We start from the raw sequence: 24,859 nt of genomic DNA on the forward strand, positions 1-24,859 counted from the left end.
TATATAACACAGAAAATGAAGACGTCATTTATTCATTGTTGAAAATCAGCGCAGTTTCAAGTAAACTGTGTGTCGGAAACATTAATAGATCAGTTCGCCCGCTGGTTTGAAATATTATGAGTAAGCCACAGGACCACAGGCAATAATCTGGGAGTGGGCAAAAAGACGTGATAGAGGCGGATGGAAGTGAAGAGAGCGTGGAAAATAAAGGTTTTCTACCACAGAGAAGAGCTTTTGCGTAAGTGGTGAAAATGGTTTTCGGCCTTTTTCAAACATTAAAGGAAAGAGAGACTCGGGCCATGACGTCAGAAACTCTGACAGCCCGTTCTTTGTGGGCGTTACCTATTTTCAATGAGCCAATATGGAACGCTGTTGTGGGCGGGGCTTGGTTCAAAGATGAAAGGCAAGAGAACCAGGCCGTGACGTCACAGTCAACCCAAGTCTATAAATTGCAGGTGAAACCCACATTGGACCAGCACGTTTCTTACAGTCACGAGCGATACACTGGATGAGATTTTGTTCTGCGACCCTCAGTCATATTTGAATGTCTTTGTAACATCGTAGCTTAAATGTCAAAAACGAGTGACCAACAAGCAAAACCAGAATTAGTGTGCACTCTGCCAGAGAGCACACTGGGCGACCTGGAGATCGAGGAGAAAGAAAATTTAAAAGTCCCAGAAGAGCAGAAAGTGGTGAAGGACACGAAAGAAATGCAGAACAAAGTGGACGAGCAGACAGAGCCATTAGCCGAGGCTAAGACAGAGAAAAACGACACGGCAACCCCAGATTCCTCCTCAAAGTTGTGTGTCAACAAAGTTGTTCAGTTGATGGTTTCAAACGCCACAGAAAAAGCTGAACTGAACCAAGTGAAAAATGCACTCGAAGAAACGGCCAAACTGGCAAAGAAAGAGTGTGAAGAGGCCAAAAAAGCAGTGAATGAAGCACAGGCAGCACTGTCAGAGGAGAAGACAATGGTAGAGGACGCAAAGAGACAAACTGAACAGGAAAAACAAGTGTTAGAAGAAGTGCAGTTTGTATTCAAAGATGAGACCAATCGGGCTTCAGCTTCAGCTTTGGAAAAGACACTGAAGCTGCAGAAAAAGGTGCGCGTCAACTGGGTTATTCAGTTGGTGGTTTTACTGGCCAAAGAAAAAGTCTCCTCCAAATACAAGATCTTCACAGAGCGCCTCACTCCTAACTGCATCAGCCATCGTCTGATTGAGAAAATCTGGCCTGAAGTTGAGGAGAAACACTTGAATTTATCCCACGACAGCATTTTTAATGTGGGCAAGGCCATTCTCAAGGATCTTTGCAACACACACAACTGCAAAGAAAACCTTTTGATTTTTAATCTGAGGGAGCAGCTTGACAATATTACCGTCTCAATCTTTACCAAACACCTCTTGGCATTACCACCAAGAGTACTCAGTGTCTCTAAAGACAGGCAAGAGTACAAGGAGGTGGTAAAAAATGTGACCAAAGATCTGGTAATGCACGCCATGAGCGAAGGAAATGAGACGATGATACTGAATCCAGTAGCATCCGAGTTTATTGTAGAGAGGCTTTTCCAGAAGATCTGGGACAAAATTTTGTCAAAAAAGTACAAAATGTCCTTGGAGAACATTGGAGAACTCGCCCTGACAATATACAATGAACTCCATGACAGGTGGGATTCTCCAATGCTCTTAATGTGGTCAAGAAACCCAGTAATGGATGAAGCAATCGTCAGCAGCTTCAAAAAACATGCAAAATTGAGGAGCCAAAACATCATCTTTAGGGCTTTCTCATGTGCACGCTAAAATCGAACCAACACGTGCATGTGAATATTCATTTCAATTGGGCTTTCTAAATTTAATTTTGAAACCAGAGTGGTTAAAAATCACTACTCTTCTTCTCCCAACTTCCTTCCCTCATCACCAACTGGCCGAGGCAGATGGCCACCCCATCCTAGAGCCTGGGTCTGCCGGAGGTTTCTCTCTTTTAAAAGTGAGTTTTTCCTTCCCACTGTCGCCAAAGTGCTTGCTCTAGGGGATTGGAGTCTTTGTGCATTATTGTAGGGTCTTGACTTTACATTATAAAGCACCATGAGGGAAGTGTTGTTGGGATTTGGTCTGTTTCTTAACTCAAAAAGTCCAGTTACAACAGGACATTTTGAGTTAAAAAACAGAAAAAAAATATAAAAAATAAAAATGAAAAAAAACAACAACTTTGCATTTGTGCTTTGTTTCATTTACTATTTAAGAAGTTTGTTCTTCCTGCAACTTTTAAAAACAACAAACAACAAATAGCTGAGCTGTTGGATTTACTAAGTGCATCCAAGAATACAAACAAGCAGTCCTCACACACATTTGAGAAAAACTGAGAGACCTTTGAATCTTTATAGCTTACTGAATATTCATCTCTTTACTTTGTCTGCATGTGTCCACTTTTTTTCTTTTTCTATTTGTATTATTCTCATTTCAAAGACATTCAAAGCTGTTTGGAGACATGCAGAGTTCCTTAAAGATGAACCTAATATAATTACACGAGTTGTTTAACTGAGGTAATCACTCTTTCCCCCACAGTCCTACGATTTTTCCCTTTTTCTGTAAAGCAATGCAAATACATTTTGAATACTTTCAGTCAAGTATTTAACATTCATACAGGAATAAACTACAACAGAAACACAGTCACAAATATAGGCATTAAATATACAGACACCATATTTACATACACATTTAGTACAAATATAATGTTTAAAAGGAGTCTGATTCTTCAACTGATAAACATTTGTGTAGAATATATATGAACTGGAAGTGCTGGGTATACAAGTCTGGCCTAAGTCTTGGGTCAGAAAGACTGCAGCAGTCCAGGAGTTTAGTTCACCGTCTTTAATGAAGCTTCACAGAAGAACTGGTTACAGCAGGGCTTGCCATGATTAATCCAACCGTGATACAGCCAGATATGCACTTATAATTGTGGCAGATGCAGTATAGGTGACTATAAGCATGGTTGTCTGGAAACAGAAACAGGTAATACTATAATTAGTAGGGTCCACAAGGGGTCGCTGTAAGACCAGAAGTTGGCTAAATAGCACATATCTTCCCAGTTGCTAGTACTAAGGCAAGAATGTGGCAAGCTAACAAGAGTTAAACTAAACAATAAACAACAGAAAAATCCTTTAACCGCGGGATGTAATTAGAGCTGGGCGATATGAGATTTTTTCATATCACGATATGTTTTTTTCATTTCAGGCGATAACGATATCTATCACGATATAAGCCAAATAACTATATTTGTAAGATTTAAATGTGCCGTTGCTCACAAGTAAAATGTGAAATAATCAGCAGCTTGTTTTTATTTAAATATTTATTTCCCATAATAAGTTCAACAGGGTAGATGTACTTAAGGAACATGAGACTTTTTCAGATAAATAAAAGGCAAATATTGCAAACTACACAAAAGACAGCCGCTAAAGCGTTTAAGTTTCAAAATAGAACAAATGAAACAGACTAAATTGTCAATTCCACTTAGAAACAAAATATTAATTCTAAAAATAAATCTTAGTTTGTTTTACAGAAGAACAGACAAAATTGACTAACTTTTCTCAATATCAAATAAACTGAGAACTAAAAGGAAATTCTCAATCTCTCCTTGTTGTATAGCTTAGCTTTTCAAACAGTTTTAACAGTTACTTTAGTCTGACAAAAGCCGAATGACGAATTAGCGCTTCCAGTCAGAGACTGAGGCTACGTCCACACGTACACGGGTATTTTTGAAAACGGAGATTTTCCGTTTTCGTTTTAAAAAATAATCCCGTCCACACATAAAGGCAGAAATGAAGGAAAACGCTGCTATGAACATGCCAAAGCAGCAGGTGGCGCTAGATTCCTAACCGTGCAGAAATGTTGGCCAATCAGAAGTCTAGAAGCCTCGGTGGGAAAAAGTAAACAAAGCTGCGGCATAGAAGCAGAACCGAGTCGTATGTGTGGAGGGACAGTAACTGTGTGTATATGTAAGCATTTAAACACTGCAGAGAGTAGAATTAACAGTAACAGTATTGTAGAAATTCATTTCACCGAAACAATAACGTGGCGCAGTGTGACGCATGCACCAGTTTATTGTATTTCCAGACTTGCTTTCGGCACAATTTACAGTGCACGCTACTCTGTTTTTTTGTCAGACTTGAAATAGCCGAAATACCTTCACACTACGGAACTTCTATGGCTCTTCCGTTCGACAATCTCTCCGGCATTGGAACCATCATCTGTTTTCTCTTCGGTCACGCTCGGTTGATTTTTCTAGTCGGCACACTCATTTCCTCCATTACCCGCTGGCTGCTTCCCAAACAAACACACGTGCGGCTTGGCACGCTGTACTAACAAGTCACGCGAAGTGACGCTGCGGCTGTGATTGGTTCGGCTCTGCGCTACTTAATTTGGATTGGCTGACATTATTAGTATTATTATTATTATTTTTTTTTTAAGAGGACAAGAGCGGCGAGGTCTATCGCGATAGCTTAATTTCTCTATCGAGTAAAAGTTATATCGCGATACATATCGTTATCGTTCTATCGCCCAGCTCTAGATGTAATCATTGGAGGAGATTCTGGCAGCAATAATTAAAGCTGACACGGGCTCTTTCACAAAATCAGGAGGATGTGTGCTCATCTTCCAGCACCACACAGCACAGAGGATGCAAATATCACTCAGTATAAACCGGTGAAACGGCGCAGTCCTGTACCGCGTCTTCACCTCGGCAAAATTAAACCAGTCGAAATACCAAATGAGGCCAACAGTGGCTCGATGAAGCCATTCTCCACAAGGACTTTCCATGAAGTTCGTCTTGGCTGTGCAAGCGAAGAAGAATAAAACTAGCCAAGTGCAGATGAAGTGAGCGAAGATGAACCAGGGGAGCACGGAGGCGAAAAGAACGAGGGCAGTGAGACGACAAGAAATGAGTACCAGTGTCACGGCCTTTTAAGTTCTGGCGTTTATTTCGTTGAAAAATATAAACAAAAATCAACCCAATAATTTCAAACATAAACGAAAGTTAACTTAATCTTGGGGCTCAAGAGTTGGGAGTTCGCCTTGTAATCGGAAGGTTGCTGGTTCGAGCCCCGGCTTGGACAGTCTTGGCCGTTGTGTCCTTGGGCAAGACACTTCACCCGTTGCCTACTGGTGGTGGTCAGAGGGCCCGGTGGCGCCAGTGTCCGGCAGCCTCGCCTCTGTCAGTGCGCCCCAGGGTGGCTGTGGCTACAATGTAGCTTGCCATCACCAGTGTGTGAATGGGTGGATGACTGGATATGTAAAGCGCTTTGGGGTCCTTAGGGACTAGTAAAGCACTATATAAATCCAGGCCATTTACCATTCAAAATAAGAACACCAGGAAAGGAAACAGGGAGGGATAACAGAAACACTAAACACAAGACCCAGCCCCTAAGAGCGAATACAAAAACAGAAGAAACTAGAAAATAAACTCAAAACACTGATTCAGCAACCCAGGACCATGACAATTACAAATGTTCATAGCAAAACTAGGTAAGCATATTCTTACTGTTATAACAAACATAACTTTTTAACAAATCTGTATTTTTATTGCAGCGAACAGGTAAGGTTAAAGTTTAACACTCACTTTTGAGATTTGCAGACAACATGAAAAAACGGGGATCCAAACACTGTCTCGCAGCCTTTTCTATTAAAATACCACATGTAGCACTAAATCCGGTATCTGAACATAGTGAAATGTCTTCATTTGTAACATATTTATGGCTGTGATGAACCAGCATCTCTCTCATGTGTTCTACTACGTGTGACATGACGGTCATGAGTCTGCACACAGACGTCGTGTCGATGGCGCTGTGGTGAGGTCAGAATAACTAAGAGCTGATTACGCTCAAAACTGAGACTTTTTTTTCTGATTGTAAACAGCCTTGAAAGTTAAATGTTGCTACCAGGGGCGTCATAGTGGAAGCAAAAGTGATGCTCAGATAAAGACACCCAAGGAGCCAAAGGAAGGAGGCAGCCGCAGGTCTCTCTCTCAAGGATGTAACACAAGATGAGCTCATACAGTGGAAATTAAACGTTATTAAAACAGCAAATATATTTTATCGGTGTGGTCAACACGTTCTCACTCCCAACTCGTCAAACGTGTGACGCATGGTCAGGCTCCCTCTGCTGCACTTATGGACGCGCAGGGTACCCCCCTCGCGTCGGGAATTGACGTGAAGGGTCCTCCGATTGAAGAGATTGCCGCGGAAGAGCCTGTTGTCCGTATATTTCCGAAATCACATTGTAGTGACGTATACTGAACACAATAAATTATATAATGTAAACAACTACCTGAAAAACAGGTAGAACGATACTTTTGTATGGTTTATTGCATTTATGGAGGGAGTGATGTATGCTGGGTAATGGCACAGCTAGCTACTGGGTGACTTTATTCACCCACTTCGGCTGTTATCAGTCCATACAATGGGCGTTATTGGCACAAATCAGTCCCATAGATATGGGCCATCTCCTGCTAGATTGTTCAGAAGGTTGTTCTCATCCATCCAGATGGAGGATCACTAACAGGAGCGTGGAAGACTCCAGAATCCACTCTGGCTGGAATCCGGTGGATATGCAGTGTTTACAGGTAAGACCATTTACACGGACAGCATTTATAGAATGACTATTAAAAGGCAGCGAGTGTCAGTAATGTTAATGTGGTTATGTTAGTAATACACAGAGTGCTAATATAACAGCTTTAAGATGCATTTGTAGATATTATTACGTGTTTTACCGTCTTTATGGTGCTAGCTTAAAGTTACGGTGTAAACGTTATTCTCCCTCCTCGCGCTCACAGACACATAACGTGTATGGCAGTCCATTCTCCCTGCAGCACGGACTACACTGCCCACGATGCTACATTCTTTAGAGCTATGCTTGTAGCATTCTGCCCGTTAGCTTAGCACAACAACAACGAAAAGGCGCTCTCTCTCACCCAGGAAACACACAATCGCAGAGAGAGAGAGCGTCGCCCTGTAACCATGGCAACCGTAACGCTGCCGCCTGGAACAACAGCACGTAGCTGTCAAACAAAACCCAAACAGTCCTGACCCGCGACAATATGAAACAGGAAAGTACCGCCGTGTAATCCATTTATTTCAACAAAGTAACTGTATTCTGAATACCACCTTTTTAAACGTTAACTGTAACGGAATACAGTTACTCATATTTTGTATTTTAAATACGTAACGGCGGTACATGTATTCCGTTACTCCCCAACACTGCAAACAACGCTTTGAACAACGGTCACCGAAGTGAATACGTTTCACCTTCAACACATTAAGCACCCACTGAACATTTACGGACAATTCTAGCTAACACGACGCGGACAAACAGAATGGTCTTTTACTGCTTTGGCACTTTAAAGTGGTCTTTACGCGTTGGCTTCGGCGTGTCTGTTAGCTGGATTAGCCGACTAGCTTATAACAATACTAAACGAAATTCAGCTCCAATCCTTACGGAAATACAGAGCAGATACCTCGCCACACTCATTCAGTTGCCATATAAGCGGAGGGTGAGTAAACTTACCTGTGAATACTCCGAGTTAACCTTACAGACTCTGTGATGCTGCTGTGGGTCTTGTTGCTAACGCTAGGTAGTGTGTGTGTGTGTAACTACGGTGGACTCGCAACAACGGAGCTAGCTGTCGGCTAATTCAGCTATGCGCATGCGCCGCATACTTTACACGAATCACACACGCCTCACTCTTCTGCTTTTAGGTTTACGATGCTGCAACCAACCAAAACACTTTGTTGTCCAGCAGGTATCGGTTTTCATGGACTTTACAAGTTAATATTCCCCACTGACTCTATAAAAGTCACGTTTTCTGCAGTCACTCACCCAGTAATACTTCCATGATGGCTTTTAAGAACTTTGTCGAAACAAACAAACAAACAAACAAACAAAATCACATTTATAATTTATTTCAAAACGTATACAGGTTTCTGGTTTAGTGTGAGCCCATTCATCCTAATGTCTCAGTCTCTTTGGTGGGCTTGGTGAAGGCATTCATTATTCAACTAGTGGTTTTCTTTTTGTTACTTTTCCATTAAACACAACACAAACAACATGTCAGTGTGTATATTTTGCACCAAATTTCGATTCCGGGTTCAAATCAGTCATTAAAATTCAGCTAAAGAAGAACATTTCTTTCAATCCCAAAAAGGTTACGTTAGGAGCGTAAAATTTATTCTCTTTTTACAACTGTTTGCATCGCTGACTGTTTTTAGCTTTCGAACAGCTTTTTGAAGGCTGAGCTGATCTCCTGGATCATGTCTGACGTGGTGGTGGACCTGCCGTGCCGCTGGAATGCTTGACTGTTGCACTGCCTGGTGAGCGAACAAGCACCAAATGCAGCAACCACTGATGGATTCATACTATAGGGGAGCAAAGGGAAAGAAGAAGGGGGGAAAAAAAAAGAGAATATACATCCAAATAAAGTGAACACGTACATTTCTCTGTGCAACATCACACTTTATGCATTCATTACATAGGAAAAGCCAAAAAATCATCGAGAGAAGTGGTCAGAACGTTTGGTGATAATTTTTATACACTCTCAGCATGTAAATCAGTGCACTCTGTAGGTAATGTGTGTAAATATATTTAAAAAAAACTATTTTTTTATCCATTGAGCCCTGAAAAGCTTGGCCTATACATTCATTCAAACATAGCTCACTCCTTGGCGGCCGCTTATCAGGGCCTGGAACCTGGGGCTCGCTCGGTCCACTTCGGAGGTGGGGTGCCCCCGGCCTCTCGGCCTGGGGCTCGGTCACTCAGGCACAGCTGGCTGCCGGCGGAGCTCACGGGCGCGTCACTGCAACTCCCCCTAGCTTCTGCTCCGCGGCTGCTGAGTGAACCCTCATCTGGGACTCTCCTCAGCTCTTACTGGGACAGTGGCGCGGCTGCCCCTCTGTTGGTCTTCCATGGTCTCTTGTGTTCTGGGGGCCTCTGGATATCTGGAGTTTTGATCTCCTCCATACCTGCTTCATACCCTGGAGGACGGGGCTGTGGCCCCTCCACACTTCCTAGCAGATCGTTACATGGAGAAACCTTTGGAATACAAGCACGCTGATCCACACAGGTATGCACACGGGTGTTCACTGCTCGTAGACTTAAATTACACCTTTCTTGGCCGCTACTTCGAAGCACAACTGTCCTGCGTGCTGCACAACAACATTGAATATTTAGTATTTACTGCTGTTTACACTTAGCTAGATTAATGCGATGGTGTTGTGTTTAGTATGTTGCTTTGTTTTTTTTGTTTTTTTGCTTGTTTTCTATTCTTCTCTCAACAGGTGATCCAGGAGATTTTTACTTTTTTTTTCTCCCCCCCTTTCTCACTGTCCCTCTCCCCTTCTGTTTTTCCTTTCCTTCCTCTTTCTTTTCCTATCCCTCACGCATGTCTGTCCCGTCTGTAACATCTGAAAATAAAATATAATAAATAATAAAAACAAAGATCGACCAAATGGACCAATACGGCAATGCCACGATGATCCATTTGGCAAAGTAAATCCATTGGGTATCCTTGTTGGTCTTCAGACAACAATTCTGATGGCTAAAGAACCAAATGGGACAGGCAAAAAAAAAAAAAAAAAAAAAAAAAACATAGCACAAAAAGCAAAAATCATGCCTTCACCTTCTGATCATTCCTGCTGTGGAAGCAGCATGGGCCCAGTGTGCCAGCACTCCCATAGATCCAGAAAGGAGATCCCCCTGTCCACCGCATCGTCTCCCGCTGCCTTCTAAATTGCATGAGTACACTACAAACAGCAGCACACGACACAGCGTCACAAAAGGAGCTCCGAAGCATCTGAGAATAAACAGAGTGAACGATCAGCCGGAAGAAATTAAAGCACGTTCTGTTTGATGCCAACCTTTGCTGCCATCTGTGATGAAATCCTGCTCCCCCTTCAGCACCAAGGTGAGGTTGCCCATAGCTACACTGAGCTGCATGACGCTCCGCTGATAATCACTGCTGTCCATGGGCTCATGGTGCTAATGCACACAGACAACGTAAAAAGACACACATCAGCATAGAAGATCACATGTTATTTGCTGTCAACTAGTGAGTGGGACTGAAATGTGCCAAGAAACTTACCAATGCCTCATACAATCGAGTGAATTCCATGAAGTTAGGCGTAAGGATGCCCTTCTGGTACCCTTGGATAACAGATGGTTGCTGTGTAACCAGCCATAATCCATCCTGTTAAGAATGATCACACACACTATGTATGACTTAGCAAATGAAACACCTTCCGCTCCACATCTGGGACTTTATTTTATCAAGACTTACTGCATCAATGACTATGGGGATATCTCTTGCTTTCGACTTCTCAATGACCTCCTGAAATAGAGAGAGAGAGAGAGCACAGGGTCTGTCTTTAATAAGCCTTCCGTTGGGGTGGGGGGAAAAAAAGAAGTAGTAATTTATCAGCCACCAGTAACACTTGTGCTATAACAAGTGCTAGCAATAAGACTAGTCTGCCATGCTTATGCAGAAGTATCTAGCAGAGTAGCCGAGACTGTGTTAAGCGCAAGGAAGAATGAATGTGCTCCACGTGCCTTTGCTGTTTTCAATAATAAGTCTTCTCTTCCTAAGCCTGGTCCCACCACAAGTCCGTGTAGTCTTGGAAGCCATTTTTCTATTTCTTCCACTGCGTTAGGACTGTCCCTTCATTCACACACATACACACAGATTGTCAGACATGCTGGAATGCACAATTAATCCCAAATTTTCCAATTAGTTTGCAAGGAAAACACACACACACACAAAGTGAAGACATAACACTGTAACGGGTCTCTGAAGTGAGCAAACACAAATAGAAAGCAGTCGATGTTAATGTTTTCTGTAAGTGCCTCTTGTAGAGAAATGAGCCTTTTAACATTTTTTTGCTATAACAAGCTAATAATGGCTTTCTAAGAGCACACTGGCACAGGCTCACCAAACTGAAACGCAGTCATTAATGTTACTGTAAGGTTCCCAAGCCGCTCCAGCCACGACAAGTAAGCGTGAGCTGTGAAGGTTTGTACTGTCACACTGACAGAATACCCAGAATTATGACACTACCTGTTCATGATCTGACAAATGTCAGAAATTTAAATATTTAGGACAGTGATTACAGAATCATTGTGAGAAAGCAGCGTGTTAATTATAACACGCAACGTTTAATACAACGGAGTAGAGTGATGATAGTGAAATGCAGAATTTGGCTCCAAATAACATTACAACTCACAACAAAAAAAGAAAACGTGCACAACTATTTATTTTGAAAATCTTATGCCTCGCCACAAAGCCTGGGTAAACTTTGATGTTTTTGCTTGCAATAACACACTGTGTAACATTTGTGAATGCATCCAAATACCAGTGCATAATGCTAATAAATACACACCATTGCACTCTCAATGATCCAACTGCTACCAGCTACTTCAAATACTACAGAAAGATTATTATTGGCTCTGTACTTACAGAACTGGATGGACTATGAGCTCAGGGCTGTATGATTTGATTACAACTGCAGCATCTTTGGTGCAGAACACGTGAGACAAGTCAGCCCCCTGGAGATGAGAAAAAAAATGTATATACAATATACAATTAGAAAATTTTTTTTTAAAAATGAATGGACAAAATTGATAGTCAAGCTTTACTGCCTACCACTTTTAAAGCAGAGATGGCAGCAAAGTAAGGAGCTCCAGTGTAGCTTTAGAGATTAGAGATGAAGAGAAATTAGGGCAAATGTTCCACTGAATTTGTTTTTTTCTTTTAAATCATGCAGGAATCTTTTATGCAACATACTCTTGACATCCTCCAATGATCCCAATACGTCCATCTTGTCCCTTGTGTTTTTTGGATGTCAGCGGAGGGACTATGTTCTTTACCAGTGGCAGGATGTCATCCTCCATACCTCTGTGCGACGTGGAGCCCAAACCGTAGAAGCGCTCAAAAACTGAGGAGATAAACAAAGTGAGAGTGTTCAGCGTACGAGCTAGTTTCAAACCACTGTGGTCGACAACAAAAACACACTAACACGATCCAAAATAAGAATAATAACTGAGTGTGATCTTTCACGTTACAGCTAATCTGCCTTCAGGTTTCTCTCCACATCAAGGCTTCACGCGTAGCGCCGGAACTAAATACCTAACGCCTGAGGGTCTGCGCTCAGAAATGGATTCTGCTGTGTGAGAGAGTCTGTCTGGGGCGAAGGGCGTTTGGGGTGACCGGAGTGGCCACGTGTATGCGACGGGGAGGTACTGGAAATGACCGGAGCGCGGCCAGGATTCGCCGTCTTGGACGGAGCGGATGCTGAGCCGGAGGAGGAGATGCTGGCGAACATCTGACCAAGCATCTGAAGCATCTGCAGTTCCCGGGCATGCTCAGCTTCCCGGCGCCGGTCTTCTGCTTGCAAGCGCTGCTCCTCCATCCGGTAGAAGTTGTCCTCGGCTTGGGCGCTCTGCTCCAGGAACTGCTCCATCAGCTTCTCCATGGGGAAATTGGCGCGTCGCTTCCTGGGCCGTTTGGGCGCTCTGGCTGACAAACAGCTGGCCGACTGGCTGGTGTTAGGCGGCTTCGCACAAGTCCCTGAAGTGGAGAAGGGTGTGACATTATGTTAGCACACATACTCGAGTCACACTCGAGGCACTGAAACATGATAAAGCCACGAAAAAGTGATAGTGGATAAGGTTGGACTCACCATTATTCCCCACTGTCACTTTAACCGGAATGGGGATGGGAACAGTTGGGTATTCCAACTTGACTTCAGTCTCAGCGGGATAAGGACACTCCCCTGTGCTCTCAGAGTAAGCATCCTGAGCATCTTCCCCATCCTCCTCCGGGCCATCGACGGCCTCCTCTCCTCCCGCACCGCTGTCTATAAACTCCTGGGCGTCCAGACTCGGCCGGTTACTCAAAATCCTCTCCATGGTGTCATAAAACTTGCAGATCTTGTGATACTGCCCATTATTCCGCAGATTGCCCTCCTTCGCCAACAAGTACTGCCTCTTGAGGCTCTTGATCCGCACCCTACACTGCTCGGGCGTCCTTTCAAACCCCATGGCTCCCAGCCTCCGGGAGACGTCGCGGTACACGAAGCTGTTTCGGAAGTTTCCATCCAGCGCCGCCTGGATGTCCTGCTCTCCCCAGATGTTCAGCAGCGTCCTCGTCTCCACGTCCGACCAGAGGAAGCCCCGCGTTGTGTTCGCTTGCATAGCTGATCCAAAACAGGCCGTCTCCCGGCGTAACCTCCACCCCCGGGGAATAAGTTGATTGGAGATGTTGACACTGCGGATTATGACGGCCGTTTGCTCTGGGTCTCTGCGCTCAGCCGCATCAATGCCGCGGACCACCGTCAGCCCAAACAACGACAAACGGCCATTTCGCTAGCTCAGAAGGACCAGCCGGGGTAATAATTTTGGTCTTAAACTTGAAGATCATCACAACGTGTGCAGGTCAAACTATTTGTTAGCTAGCTAAAAGCCTAGCCTTCTGTGTTTATCTCATTCGTGTCGTCAAAATGCGTAGCTCTGGGATAAACCGACAGGAGATCGGCTACAAGAGCCGTTTTCAAGCGGTAACACTACATCGAGTAAATGTCCAAACTGACCTCTGATCAGTCCTTTGAGGTTAACTTCACCTTTCTCCGCCTGGTCCCCCGCCCCGCGAACGCATTTCTGCGGGGTCCTAGAGACCCACCTCACCTCAACAACGAGCCAAACTGTCAGCTGCTCGGCCAACACGGAGAGCACTGGACGACTCTAACGGCTCACCTAACGTTACAGTCTAAAGCTAAGTTTTAATGAAGTAAAACTTTGAGATAACGTCAGTCTCTTTTACCTTTCTCGTTTAAACAGGCCAAGGCGGCGATAAGCGACAGTGCAACTGGGATCGAGCAAAAAGCGAGCGCTTGAATCTGTTGAGGCATGCTCTCATTGTTTGTCTGACTGCAGTCACCCACTCTCGGAGCTTTATCACGGGCTGCACAGCCCTCTGTGGCACTCAGCTGTCCTTACCTAAACTGGAGCTGCGCTTCAACGCCGACAAGTGAACGCAAGTTAGCCTGATCATGAGGCGCCCTATAACCCAGCGCAGTACTACAGGAAGCGTGTGATGCCTTTAAAGGCTGCTCGGACACTCCTACATCCAAGTGGGCTGAGGGTGAAATCTGCTGTCGACGAGCCATCAAACCGGAAGCAGGTTTAAGCATGCGCTGCTTCAGCAGGGCCGGATTCTGAGACAACAAGCCCTCCTCCATAATAAAATTAAGCACACATCAAAATACACACAGAAGAGTAATAAGGTGCAGATGTTTTTAAGTTTATTTGCAGTTTTCATCTATTTGTGCTGATTTTAAGTTTTTTTTCCAGCCATATTGCAAGTATAACCGTCTGTTTGCCTCTGTTTTTAGAAGTTTTGTATTTTTTAATACTCATTATTCAACCCCTCTGCCATAAAGAACTCTTCAGGAGGTCAGTCCTACTATGCACTATGAAAGTGTAGAGGTGGTAACAGGCGAACACACGTGAACTGTCAGGCACGAGATTCCATACACACATAATTTTAGAAGCATGTCAAAAAAAATATTTTACGTAGAAAGTGTAGCCTATTTTTATTTATCAAGTCTTCATTTAAATTAAATTAAAATATTTTGTAACTGTAACTGTTTATCTAACTTTCTTCTAGTTATTGTTATATTTATTGTGAATAGATCACATGTTTCGATCGAAGCAGAAACATGATTGTTGAATATTTTTTACTTTCTTACAAATATCAGTCTACATTTTAGGCAGGCCATTGGCATAAAGTGAATGAATATTTATTTCTCAGCTAATAATTATAATCATCATCATCATCATCATCATCATCATCATCATCATGTTTTTGGTCCAGATTTTAAAGACCACATTGGCATTTTTTAGCCATTTGTCTCAGCCTGACAACAAAAAAATATTTTTTAATCCTCCAAACTAACAGAAAAACACAATTAAGCGACACGTATACCACTAAGAGAGCGTAAAATCCCAGAAGAATGTGTGTTATGCTTAGTTTGAAAACTAATACCCGCCCACCGACTAATTACAAATCGGAATTACAGACAGTTTTACTTTTCTCCCTGGGTTTTGTCTGGTAGGCATAAAACAACTTCAGGCTTGACCACTCAAATCACACTTAAGCCTTGGAGACTGCTACTAACACCACACTAAAGGCATAAATATAACCATAAGGAATGCTTTGAGGAGAGGTATATTATGTAATATTTGCTGTCAGTGCATTTTAATGAAAGAAGAAGAAGAAAATCAGACAGGGGTCTTTGTAGTTTCAATGCAACTCTGTCCCTTTTTTTTGGTCATTGTGTGGAAAATTGTCCTACTCAAAAGGCTGCCCTCAATCTTTTTTAATAATACCAATATTGACTAAGTAGTTTTTATTTATGATTATTTCCCAGCAGCATATACAGCCTATACACTTAAACTTATTTGACTTAGGCACAGTTATTATTATTATTATTATTATTATTATTATTATTATTATTATTATTATTATTATTATTATTATTTTGTTCCCACTGTCCACTAGAGGCCGCCCACGTCCTCCACCTGGAAGACACGGTTCAGAGCAAATTCTCCTCGTTGGTCTGCGGCTCGTCATCTACTTCCTGTTTTACCTCAGTGACTTTTTGAAGTTCGGACTTGGACAGCAGATTTGAGAATGAGCTAACACCGGATAGACACGTTATCAGAAGTGAACTTTCGTTCAGAAAATGACGTTTGTCAGAGGAATTCGCGACCAGCCTGCGGTGTTTTTCACGAGTTAGAGCGCGTCTTCGCTCCGAGCGTCAGAGAAATAAAATAGCGGGACCCGAACAAGCCAGCGTCATGCCCGAGGTGTCGAAGATGAAGAGGCCTGACGTCAAGGTTGTTCTCCTGGGAGACATGAACGTGGGGAAGACGTCGCTGCTCCACAGGTACATGGAGAGGAAGTTCAAAGAGACCGTCAGCACCGTCGGAGGGGCATTTTTCCTCAAACAATGGGGACCTTACAATATCTCAATATGGGACACAGCTGGTAATCCATCCTTTACTCTACCCTCTTTCCCCAATGTTTACTCTAGACTCTTAACGTGCCTTCTTCCGGTGGTTCAGTGCCTTTGTTTACCTGATAAGGAATGATCCGTTCATCTGAGGTAATCACTGCCATGTGACCTCTCTGTCTGTTCAGACGGCCTAAGCTTTTAGTCTGACTTTTATTCGCTTTAGTCACTTTTTAAAAATATTTCCAGAGGCGATCTTATCGTAAAAGCTGACCGAGTTCCTCAAAAATAAGCATGGTATTTATTGATCTGTGGGTAGATAGGAAATAAGTGGAGTTTTCATTTGGTCTGCATGGAAAAAAGTCCGTTTCACTTCCCCTTCAAGGGACTACTTTAATATTTAAAGAAAATACGACTTTTAAGTGACATATTAAAGAGATTTCTACCATTTAAAAAAAAAAAAAAAAGTCAAGATAAGGAGTATTTCATGTTACAGTACAATCATGATGCGTTACTCACTATTATGATGTTATCACAATACTGCACTGTAAGCATGATGTATTAAAAGCGACACCAGGATATCTTTGCAGTTAGTTGGGCTCAAGGGAGAAAAATGCTTCGGGGAAAAAAAAAAACTAAAAGTAGGGATTAATTTCTCATTTATTCATTTATTTGAGAATCTCAACCACGAGGAATCCTGAAGAAGTAACTTTCGTATATATGGTCCCACCAACATCAGAAACACGGACATCTGTTCTGGGTATTATGCAGTATTAACGGTAATTGTGACATAAAGATCTGTCAGTCAGCTATTCTGGAAAACAAACCAGTTTTTCGTCTTTCTTTCTTTTTGATAAGTGGGCTTTCAAAGAGCAAGAGAATATCAGTTTTAGTTTGTTATCATCACAGGTAATGGCAGATATTTTAGTCATGAAGAATCAAAAGTGTATTAATAATGAATGTAACTGATTAAAGTAACACACACAAAAACTCCCCCACAAAAAACAACTTCTCTCTTTAAAACTCAAAGGTGCTGCCAGAAAATCACCCACTATGCAGACAAACACCCCCTGGACAAACCCCACATGTTTTTACATGCTGGCCTTTGTCCTAATTTACCGAAAATGCTCCATTTCTTAAATCAGTTCCCATGTTCACCTCCTTTGTGCTGAACAAGGAAAGAAGCATGTTTTGTCTTGACTTGTGTTGCTCAATTTGTGCAAGTGTGACCCGATAGAGAAATATCATCTGGGTACTTCTGCAGAAATGGTCACATGTATTTGTACGAGGCTTCAGAAAATACAACCACTGCTTTTCTGATTTGGTGGAAAAGTGTGAATAAATTTGGAGCCCCTAAAACTAGACTGTGTGTGTTCAATTGTGCTTTGGGCTCCAGTGCTTAGGGTATTTTTCTTTATTTTTTTTAATAGTAATTTTTTACCAGAAAATTAAACTTTACATTTTATATGAAGAATGTCAAACTTATTTTACATTGATTTTAGCTGGGCAAGACCAGTGAAACTCCCTTTTCTGTCAGTGTAAAGAAGTTTAAGTTTACATTACTGAGCTATTTTAACATAAGAACAAGAACTGTGATTTTTTTTTTTTTTTTTGGGGGGGGGAATTCTCAGTTTTTCTGTTTGATTAAAAAATGCTGCTTTGGGCTTAAATTATAAGAAATAAATGTGTGAAATTATAGAAAAAACTCCATTAGCTCAGTGTGCAGACTAATGGACACTGTAATTAGAAAATTAGAAAAAATTTTGTTAATTGATAATTTATTTTTTTAACGCAACATGAAAATATGAAATTAGTATAGTAAATATTGAAAAAAAAACCTATAGCTTTCTAGTATTTCATTGTTTATCTATTACTTACTTCCATTGGTGTAGTATGAATCGTCATGGGAACGTCTTTTCTTTACAGTAGGAAAAGCTGAAAAAAGAATTCTAAAGTCTACAATTTATGTCATCCTTCAAAATTTCAAAAGCCGTTCAATAGGCCACATTGGAGTGTTTTGCAGGCTGATTCTGGACCTTGAGCCTTATGTTTGGCACCCCTGTTTTACATGTTATGTGTCTGAAATTGTTCACTTATTGGACAAACAGCCACTGAAGTTTTGATTTGAAATCAAAAGGAAAGTTTTTATTGTGACTCTGTAACCTGAAAATGAAAGTATTATTAGTACAACTCCAACAGTTTTCCTGCTGACTAAACTAAAATGATTACTGATTGAGTTAAATGTAGGTCAGTCATTATATTTCTGTCTGTGCAGTGAAATATAGGTCAGTTCTTCAGTTATTTGTCCTTTAATAATGCACCAAGTGAATAACGCCCTTCATTATAGAGGGTTTCTCATAGGCAGAGCCAGCTTGTTTTTTCTCTGTGATATTGAATATTGTGTCACAGTGTATTCAGATAAACTCATTTGGCCTTTTCTGTTGGTCGTGACAGGAACAATCCAGTAACTGCTGGTGAATAAGCTCGGTGCTGACTGTATTCAAGTGTTGTGTAAACAAGAATTAGGGCAAACCTTCTTAGGCAAATATGTACTTCACAGAAATGGAGCTGGTGAACCATCGAGATAAGGAAAGTCTGGCCATGTCACCAGTGAGCCATTTCCTGGCTGTGTTCCCCAACTCCACAACCTCTGTGTCAAGTCCCTGTTGAGTGCAGTTAGCGCTGAGTCGTTTCAGTTGTTGCCGATATTTCGGTATACACCACAAAGCTGTGATAGTGTGGAAGTCTTGAGTGCTGTTGTTCTTATTTTTGTTAATCCGTGAAACTCTAAGCTGGCTGCTTCTTTACTAGTCTTTTCAGTTACATTCTGTTGTGCGGGCCTTCATGCTGTCGGGCCTCTTCCTCTTAAAAGTCACATGATGAAGTTATGACAGGAGGAATTGAGTCCCCGTGCTTTAACATGTCTTTTCCAAAGTTACATGTAGCAGTATTTTCCCAGAGAAGCAGGGGAGCTGAGTAAGTTGTTGTACATTCCTGCCATTTGAGCTGACGAAATAAAAAAGAAATTTCTTTATTTGTCAATGAGAAGGGGGGTGAAAAAAAAGTACCGTTTGCTGCTTTTCTTTTTCATATACGAGTCTGTCATCAGTATCTTTAAATGATGGCTAGGGAAAACAAACTAATAAATCATCAATCACTTGATAAAAAACACAGCAGATGCATAAATACTGCTTCCAGGTTTTGTATAGCAAAGTAAGCACACTAACAAAACAGCTTTGCTATAAATCTGTCTTTGTGAGGGTTAGCATGTTCAGTTATTTCCTGGAATGGATTGACAAAGGCTGCAAAGCACGGTGGTTAACACTTTCACCTCAAAGCAACAGCAAGGAGGTCTGCATGTTCTCACCGTGTCTGCGTGGGCGGTTTTTTAGCCCCGCGGTCAACATGCGACTTGTCCAGGATCTACCCTGCGCTCTCATCTGTGATAGCTGGGATGGGCTCAAGCCTCACTGTGACCCTGAACTGGATAAGCAGAAAAGATGGATGAATGGGTTTGATTGGGGCACTTCCTGTTCTTGATGGTAACTTTTAAGGCAGTAGATTGTGGTGGTGTTGAAGTGCAGCATTTGCCTTCAGCAGCATTACATTCCAGACCGTTTAAATCCACCCACTCCTGTCAGTTGACTGATTGGCATTCTAATATAAAACGACTGTTTGTGAATGGAAAACCATACACACACACACACACACACACACACACACACACACACACACACACACACACACACACACACACACACACACACACACACACACACACACAAAAACTGGTCTCAGCGATCTTTTTAAGAGGAGTTTGGGATTAATACCTTTGTCAAACATTGAACTTACGACGCAGCCTGGCTTTGGTTGCCTTGTCATATTCCATCTTATACAAACATATTTTTTATGTCGAAGTACTGCAGAACCACACTGTTTAGCTCGGGTGTCATCTGTTTACTTTCCCCCCTCACTTGTTTACAACTATCAGAGGGAGAGAGAGGGGGCTGCAGTTATCCTTGAACCACTAACTGCCGTTCTGCCATAACAAAATAAGAATAATATGTTCAATCAAATATTAATTATGCAAGTTCATTGATGTTTAAACATCTAGTTACGTACATCTTACTAGTCTCTAGTAATGAAGTTAAATTCAGTTTTATTTATATAGCGCCAAATCCCAACAGTCGCCTCAAGTTTCATTATATCCTAAGGTAAAGACTCAACAATAATATGAAGAAAACCACAACAATTAGTCGACCTCCTGCCCTTAAATTGTGGGTTAGGCTAGAAGGAAATATGAAAAGCTGCAACATGCAACAACAACAAACATCCCAAAATATCTCAGTGCACTCACTTGTAAAACAGTGCCCCCCGGTGGGGAAAGTTTTTGTTAAAGTCTGTAGAGGTTAAAGTGCACTGGATTCACACAATGCGCCCTTTCAAGCATTCTGCATATTTCAATAACAAAGATTGTTTCTGTTTTCAAACTGCTGACTGTCACACAATGTCTTTCCGTTGCTCGTACAGAAAATCTTTTTTCCTTTTTTTTTAAAAAAATGAGTGCTCGTGGTGAGTCGGTACTCACTCTTTTGACCTGCCTTTGTCTCCTCAGGCCGGGAACAGTTCCACGGTCTGGGATCCATGTACTGTCGAGGTGCAGCCGCAGTCATCCTCACTTACGACGTCACCAACTGGCAGAGCCTAGCTGAGCTGGAGGAGCGCTTCCTGTCCCTGACTGACACCGCTAACCATGACTGCATCTACGCCTTAGTGGGAAACAAGGCAGATCTCACAGACTCCAAAGCCCAGCTATGCCACGACTCAGATGGCCTAGTCAAGGACCGAACTGAGTGCAACCAGGAGTGCGAGGTGCTGTCTGGTTGTCCCACGCCGCCGGCCTCCCCTACATCCCTACCTGGCGTGATGCTTCGCAAGCAGGTGATCAATGAGGATGCAGTGGCTCTTTATGGGAGAATACTGCGCTATAAGGGCCTGGAGGAAAAGAACAGCTTGCCAGCAGAGAAGATGTGCTTCGAGACGAGTGCCAAGACCGGCTATAACGTGGACACCCTGTTTGAGACGCTGTTTGATCTGGTGCTGCCTTCCATTCTAAGGAAGAGGCAAGAGAATCAGAAATCTCCTACTGTGGATCTAGAGGAATGCAGGATGGTCGGCAGCAAGAAGGGAAGATCTGGCTGCTGTTAGGGGCCAAAGAGAGGTGAGGAAGAGGAGGCGGAGGCCACCTGTAGGCTCATTTTTAACCAAAGGCAATCACCAGGATAGTCTGATGACCAAATGCATACTGTGATGGTACTTTTCCTTTCTTTTTTCTTTTTTTCCCCCTCTTGCCTTAACTGAGACCAAACCGTGTTAATGACCTCTTGGTAAAACACAAATCTACACTTCTGATGCTGTGAAGATCATAGTGTCCAGAGAGATTTTTCCCATGTTTCTTTGTAAGGAAGGGACATAAAATGCACGGCGCATTATCACTCTTTGTTTCTGAAACTTTCCACTTTAATGACTCGAACTGCACTAATAGCCCAAACGTGCTCGTGAGGACAGACATCACTGCCGTTTGTCAGCGTTTCGCCACCAGAATTTCACGCACATGTAACAGCACTAATTAGTTAGGCTGCACGTTGCACTGTTTATGATGAATTTTAAGGTTTTATTAATCAGACTTTAAAGTTCTGTCACTGTTGAAACTGATCTTTATATTTTATCTGCACTTTTTGGAACTTTTCGATGAGTGTATTTAAAAATAAATAAATAAATAAAAATACAGGTGTTCGAATTTTTAAGCATTCTGTCGTAATAAAGATTTTTTTATTTTGCACTTTGCAGTCTGCTTTGTGAGATTCAGAAGGACAATGACACACAAGTGTAACAAACAACATTTAATCTTTCCGATCCGATGAAATAATCATGTTATAAAAACACTATAATTATATTACAATTATATCAGATGTTGTCAGTATTTTTCTGGTCTAATAATTATTTCTTAAGAAGTGCATGTAGATGAAATAGAATCTTTTCTAAATTCTGTGAAACGCTCCTATCTAACAAAGGGTCAGTGACAGGAGCAAGGATCGGCTATGGTCAGACCTCTGTGTTTACATTCTGTCCTGATGGCGTAATCCAGAGGCTAAAAGTGTAAAGGAAAATGATGTAAGTAGTACTAGATTGGATATACATTTAAAAAACTTGCAGGGATGGGGTCAAGTTCATTCAGATAGTAAAAACGGTATCAGTGCATTGTACGAACGCGTCAGGAAAAGTTACGTGGCTCTGCAGAAGTTGACAAAAGCAAGCTAACAGTGCATGGTAATTTTATAAAACTCGGCTTTGTAAGAGTAACTGAAAAGAAGCAGGATAACCCTTTCAAAAGTATCTACAAACACGTGTTCATGAGCTCCAATGAAACCCTTCTCACCTTCATGTGGCTGAAAAGCAGTGTTAGTGTCTTTATGTCGGGCTTTAAATCCTAAACAATAAGAGCATGTAGTTAAACTAAGCATTGCATACATATGTGCATCTTTGGTTCAGCTGTAGTGTATGGTCTCTGATAGTTAACAATGTGTCATAGTAACTGAGGTAATAAGTTAAAAAATGAAGCACCAAACTACATTTAACACAAAGATGATGTTTCTCCACAATACTGCCGTTCTCACCGCCTCTTCTTATTTATCTACAGTGTAACTCAAAGCTCGAGGCATCTCAATCATCAGTCATTGCATATCTGAGCTCTGCAGCTCAGGGAAACAAGTTTCCCCATTGACAGTGATCTACATTTTCTGGATCCCCTGTTATCTGATCGGTTTTAGTATTAGACCGCTGTCAATGTGAAGTCTGCTGTTGAGTCTTTCACAAGTTCTTCATGCAGACCTGGCAACGGCTGATGCGTGACAGGAGCTGGCCTGCTTTTAGCGTCTCTGATGACGGCTCAGAGTGGAACTGCTGATCTATGGAGGTTAGCCAGAAGCTCTGCTTGTTAGCAAAGTAGTGGCAAGTGCCTTTGGCCCCGTTGCACTCGATGAATGGTGTTGTGCGGAAGTCCTCCAGGCACGAACCGGGCGACGACAAGGACTGACCTCCGCCTTCGTTTCCCGCTGCGGTGTGCTGCAAGGACAAAGGTGAAAGGAAATTTTAATCAGGCAGATGAGAAGTCGAGTTGAACAATTGAAAATGTGTTTTCTCTGTCAGCAAATCCAATAATATTAAAATAAAGTCAACCAATACAATTGTTTTGGGGCCAGGGCTGATACTAACACCAGTTACTGGGAAAATAATTATGTGTATTTCTGTAGAAGTAGGACAAGATATACATCAATCTGTTCTGTTAAAAATATTTCCTACATATTCTGACTTTTAATTATAGAATTTAAACATATATTGGAAACTCTGATTTCTTGTCATATGTGAAGAATGGGGCCATAATTCAGAAAATAAACATCCTGCTGCTTTTAATAAGACTTAAAACTAGAAATTCAGACCATGAATGTAACAGAAATATTTACTAAGGTCAAAGTTCACACTTTTCTGCACAATTTGACTTCTTTATGCTGGCTATTAGAAAAAAATGCATGTTGGTTGCAAGATGGTTTAGGAATTGGATTTATGGTTCAGAAAGCCACATGCTACTCTACAACTATGCTACTTCTCTGTCTGCACATTATCCCAGACACACACACTGTAAATCAGACTTCTGGAACCTGAACCTGAAACTCACCATGAGGAAGGAGTAGCCAATCCACAAGCTGCGCCAGCCTGCAGGACACTGTGGGATGGTGATGTCCTGACTGTGCACTGCTATTGCAACTGATGGAGCTTCACACACTGAGCAGCGGCTGATGTATGGTTTTATGCCGCCCTGCTCGACAGGCATCATAGGAAGCGGGGCAGTTGTTGACAGCCAGTAGGATTTGTCATTTCTGCTGGCGTAGTAACAAATGTCTCCTGGATTGCAGTAGAGGAAGGGCATGGTGCTGAACTTTGAGAGGCAGGAGCCTGCCAAACCTTGAAAAAACAGAAAATACAAACACTTTATAAAAATTACAGGAATTTCTGGCTCCTTTGAAGAAAAATGTAAAGAAATTAAATCACTAAATATCACACAAGTGAAAAAAAAAATCAAGCTATTACATATTATATAAATATATAAATTTACGAACTTGTCATGTATAATAAGAAGATGGTATTTTTTTTCTTCTTTGAAAGGTTCTGTCTGTGTGGTACACTTTAAATCTGCTAAATAAAACTATTTAAAGTAATCTGACAGAATCTGTTGGTCAACATTTTAAAAGCAGCCTTAAAATAATCAAGAGGTTCATTTCTATCATGCAACACCATCAGGAAGTTACAAATAGTGAAACATTGCTTCTGCGTGACAGTGACCACAAACATGCAGCCGCAGTTGTAAAGAACAACATTCAGCACGAAGAAGCAAGTAAAACTTTAACACAGATTAACACATGTAGAGTAATTTTCACACTTAGGATGACTTACCAAGGTCCTGGTTGTGGGCCTTTTCCTGGCCCTCGAGGTACAGCAAGCTGTAGCCATCCCACAGTTTAGCCATACCCACGGGACACATGGGTATCTGATCGGACTGACTGTGTTTCACCAGCAAGTAACCCACACTGACACTGCGGCCAGGCATGCCAGGTAAACCGGAAATTCCCGGGTTACCGTGGTGACCTAATGAGGAATGAGGAGTTCATTCGGTGGTCTTATAACCTACTGAGGTGATGCATTCACATACTCAGTATACCTGAATCATTCAGTATTTCATATATGGCCTCAAGA

General features: G+C 42.0%; 4 protein-coding genes across 6 annotated transcripts in view; 1 reads left to right on the forward strand and 3 right to left on the reverse strand.

Moving 5' to 3' along the window:
• ing1 (inhibitor of growth family, member 1) overlaps positions 1 to 7,621 on the reverse strand; it is a 53,604-nt gene extending 45,983 nt beyond the window's left edge. Inside the window, exon 1 of the mRNA XM_085433730.1 lies at positions 7,557 to 7,621. The gene's annotated coding sequence lies outside the window, so the exon portion shown is untranslated. The remainder of the gene's footprint in view (positions 1 to 7,556) is intronic.
• Positions 1,870 to 13,942, reverse strand: LOC146690681 (ATP-dependent (S)-NAD(P)H-hydrate dehydratase-like). 2 transcript variants are annotated; one of them, XM_085433722.1, is made up of 13 exons: positions 13,857 to 13,942; positions 12,716 to 13,347; positions 12,163 to 12,603; positions 11,821 to 11,971; positions 11,680 to 11,725; positions 11,494 to 11,582; positions 10,590 to 10,698; positions 10,321 to 10,371; positions 10,126 to 10,230; positions 9,902 to 10,022; positions 9,664 to 9,787; positions 7,557 to 8,404; positions 1,870 to 2,995 (listed from the first exon to the last, which is right to left on the reverse strand). In XM_085433722.1, the coding sequence occupies exons 1-12, from the start codon at positions 13,940 to 13,942 to the stop codon at positions 8,254 to 8,256; spliced, it is 2,106 nt and encodes a 701-aa protein (XP_085289848.1). In that variant the 3' UTR covers positions 1,870 to 2,995; positions 7,557 to 8,253. The 2 variants fall into 2 exon arrangements, with proteins under 2 accessions (XP_085289848.1, XP_085289847.1); XM_085433721.1 differs by lacking the exon at positions 13,857 to 13,942 and having other exon boundaries at positions 12,716 to 13,369.
• Positions 13,943 to 14,251: 309 nt separating this feature from the next.
• rab20 (RAB20, member RAS oncogene family) lies at positions 14,252 to 21,890 on the forward strand. Its single transcript, XM_085433733.1, has 3 exons — positions 14,252 to 14,317; positions 15,595 to 16,083; positions 20,664 to 21,890. Exons 2-3 carry the CDS (start codon positions 15,894 to 15,896, stop codon positions 21,254 to 21,256), a joined length of 783 nt encoding a protein of 260 aa, XP_085289859.1. The 5' UTR covers positions 14,252 to 14,317; positions 15,595 to 15,893; the 3' UTR covers positions 21,257 to 21,890.
• Positions 21,891 to 21,936: 46 nt separating this feature from the next.
• col4a2 (collagen, type IV, alpha 2) overlaps positions 21,937 to 24,859 on the reverse strand; it is a 63,075-nt gene continuing 60,152 nt past the window's right edge. For both annotated transcript variants that reach the window (XM_085433718.1, XM_085433719.1), the window contains 3 exons: positions 24,560 to 24,751; positions 23,784 to 24,070; positions 21,937 to 23,173 (listed from right to left, as the gene is read on the reverse strand). In XM_085433718.1, coding sequence (XP_085289844.1) covers positions 22,919 to 23,173; positions 23,784 to 24,070; positions 24,560 to 24,751 — 734 coding nt within the window. In that variant the 3' untranslated portion in view covers positions 21,937 to 22,918. The remainder of the gene's footprint in view (positions 23,174 to 23,783; positions 24,071 to 24,559; positions 24,752 to 24,859) is intronic.

Source organism: Copadichromis virginalis, linkage group LG16 (genome assembly GCF_057382275.1).
Source record: "Copadichromis virginalis isolate Kocher_CV1m ecotype Utaka linkage group LG16, C_Virginalis_male_GT1.1, whole genome shotgun sequence".
Taxonomy (NCBI): Eukaryota; Metazoa; Chordata; class Actinopteri; order Cichliformes; family Cichlidae; genus Copadichromis; species Copadichromis virginalis.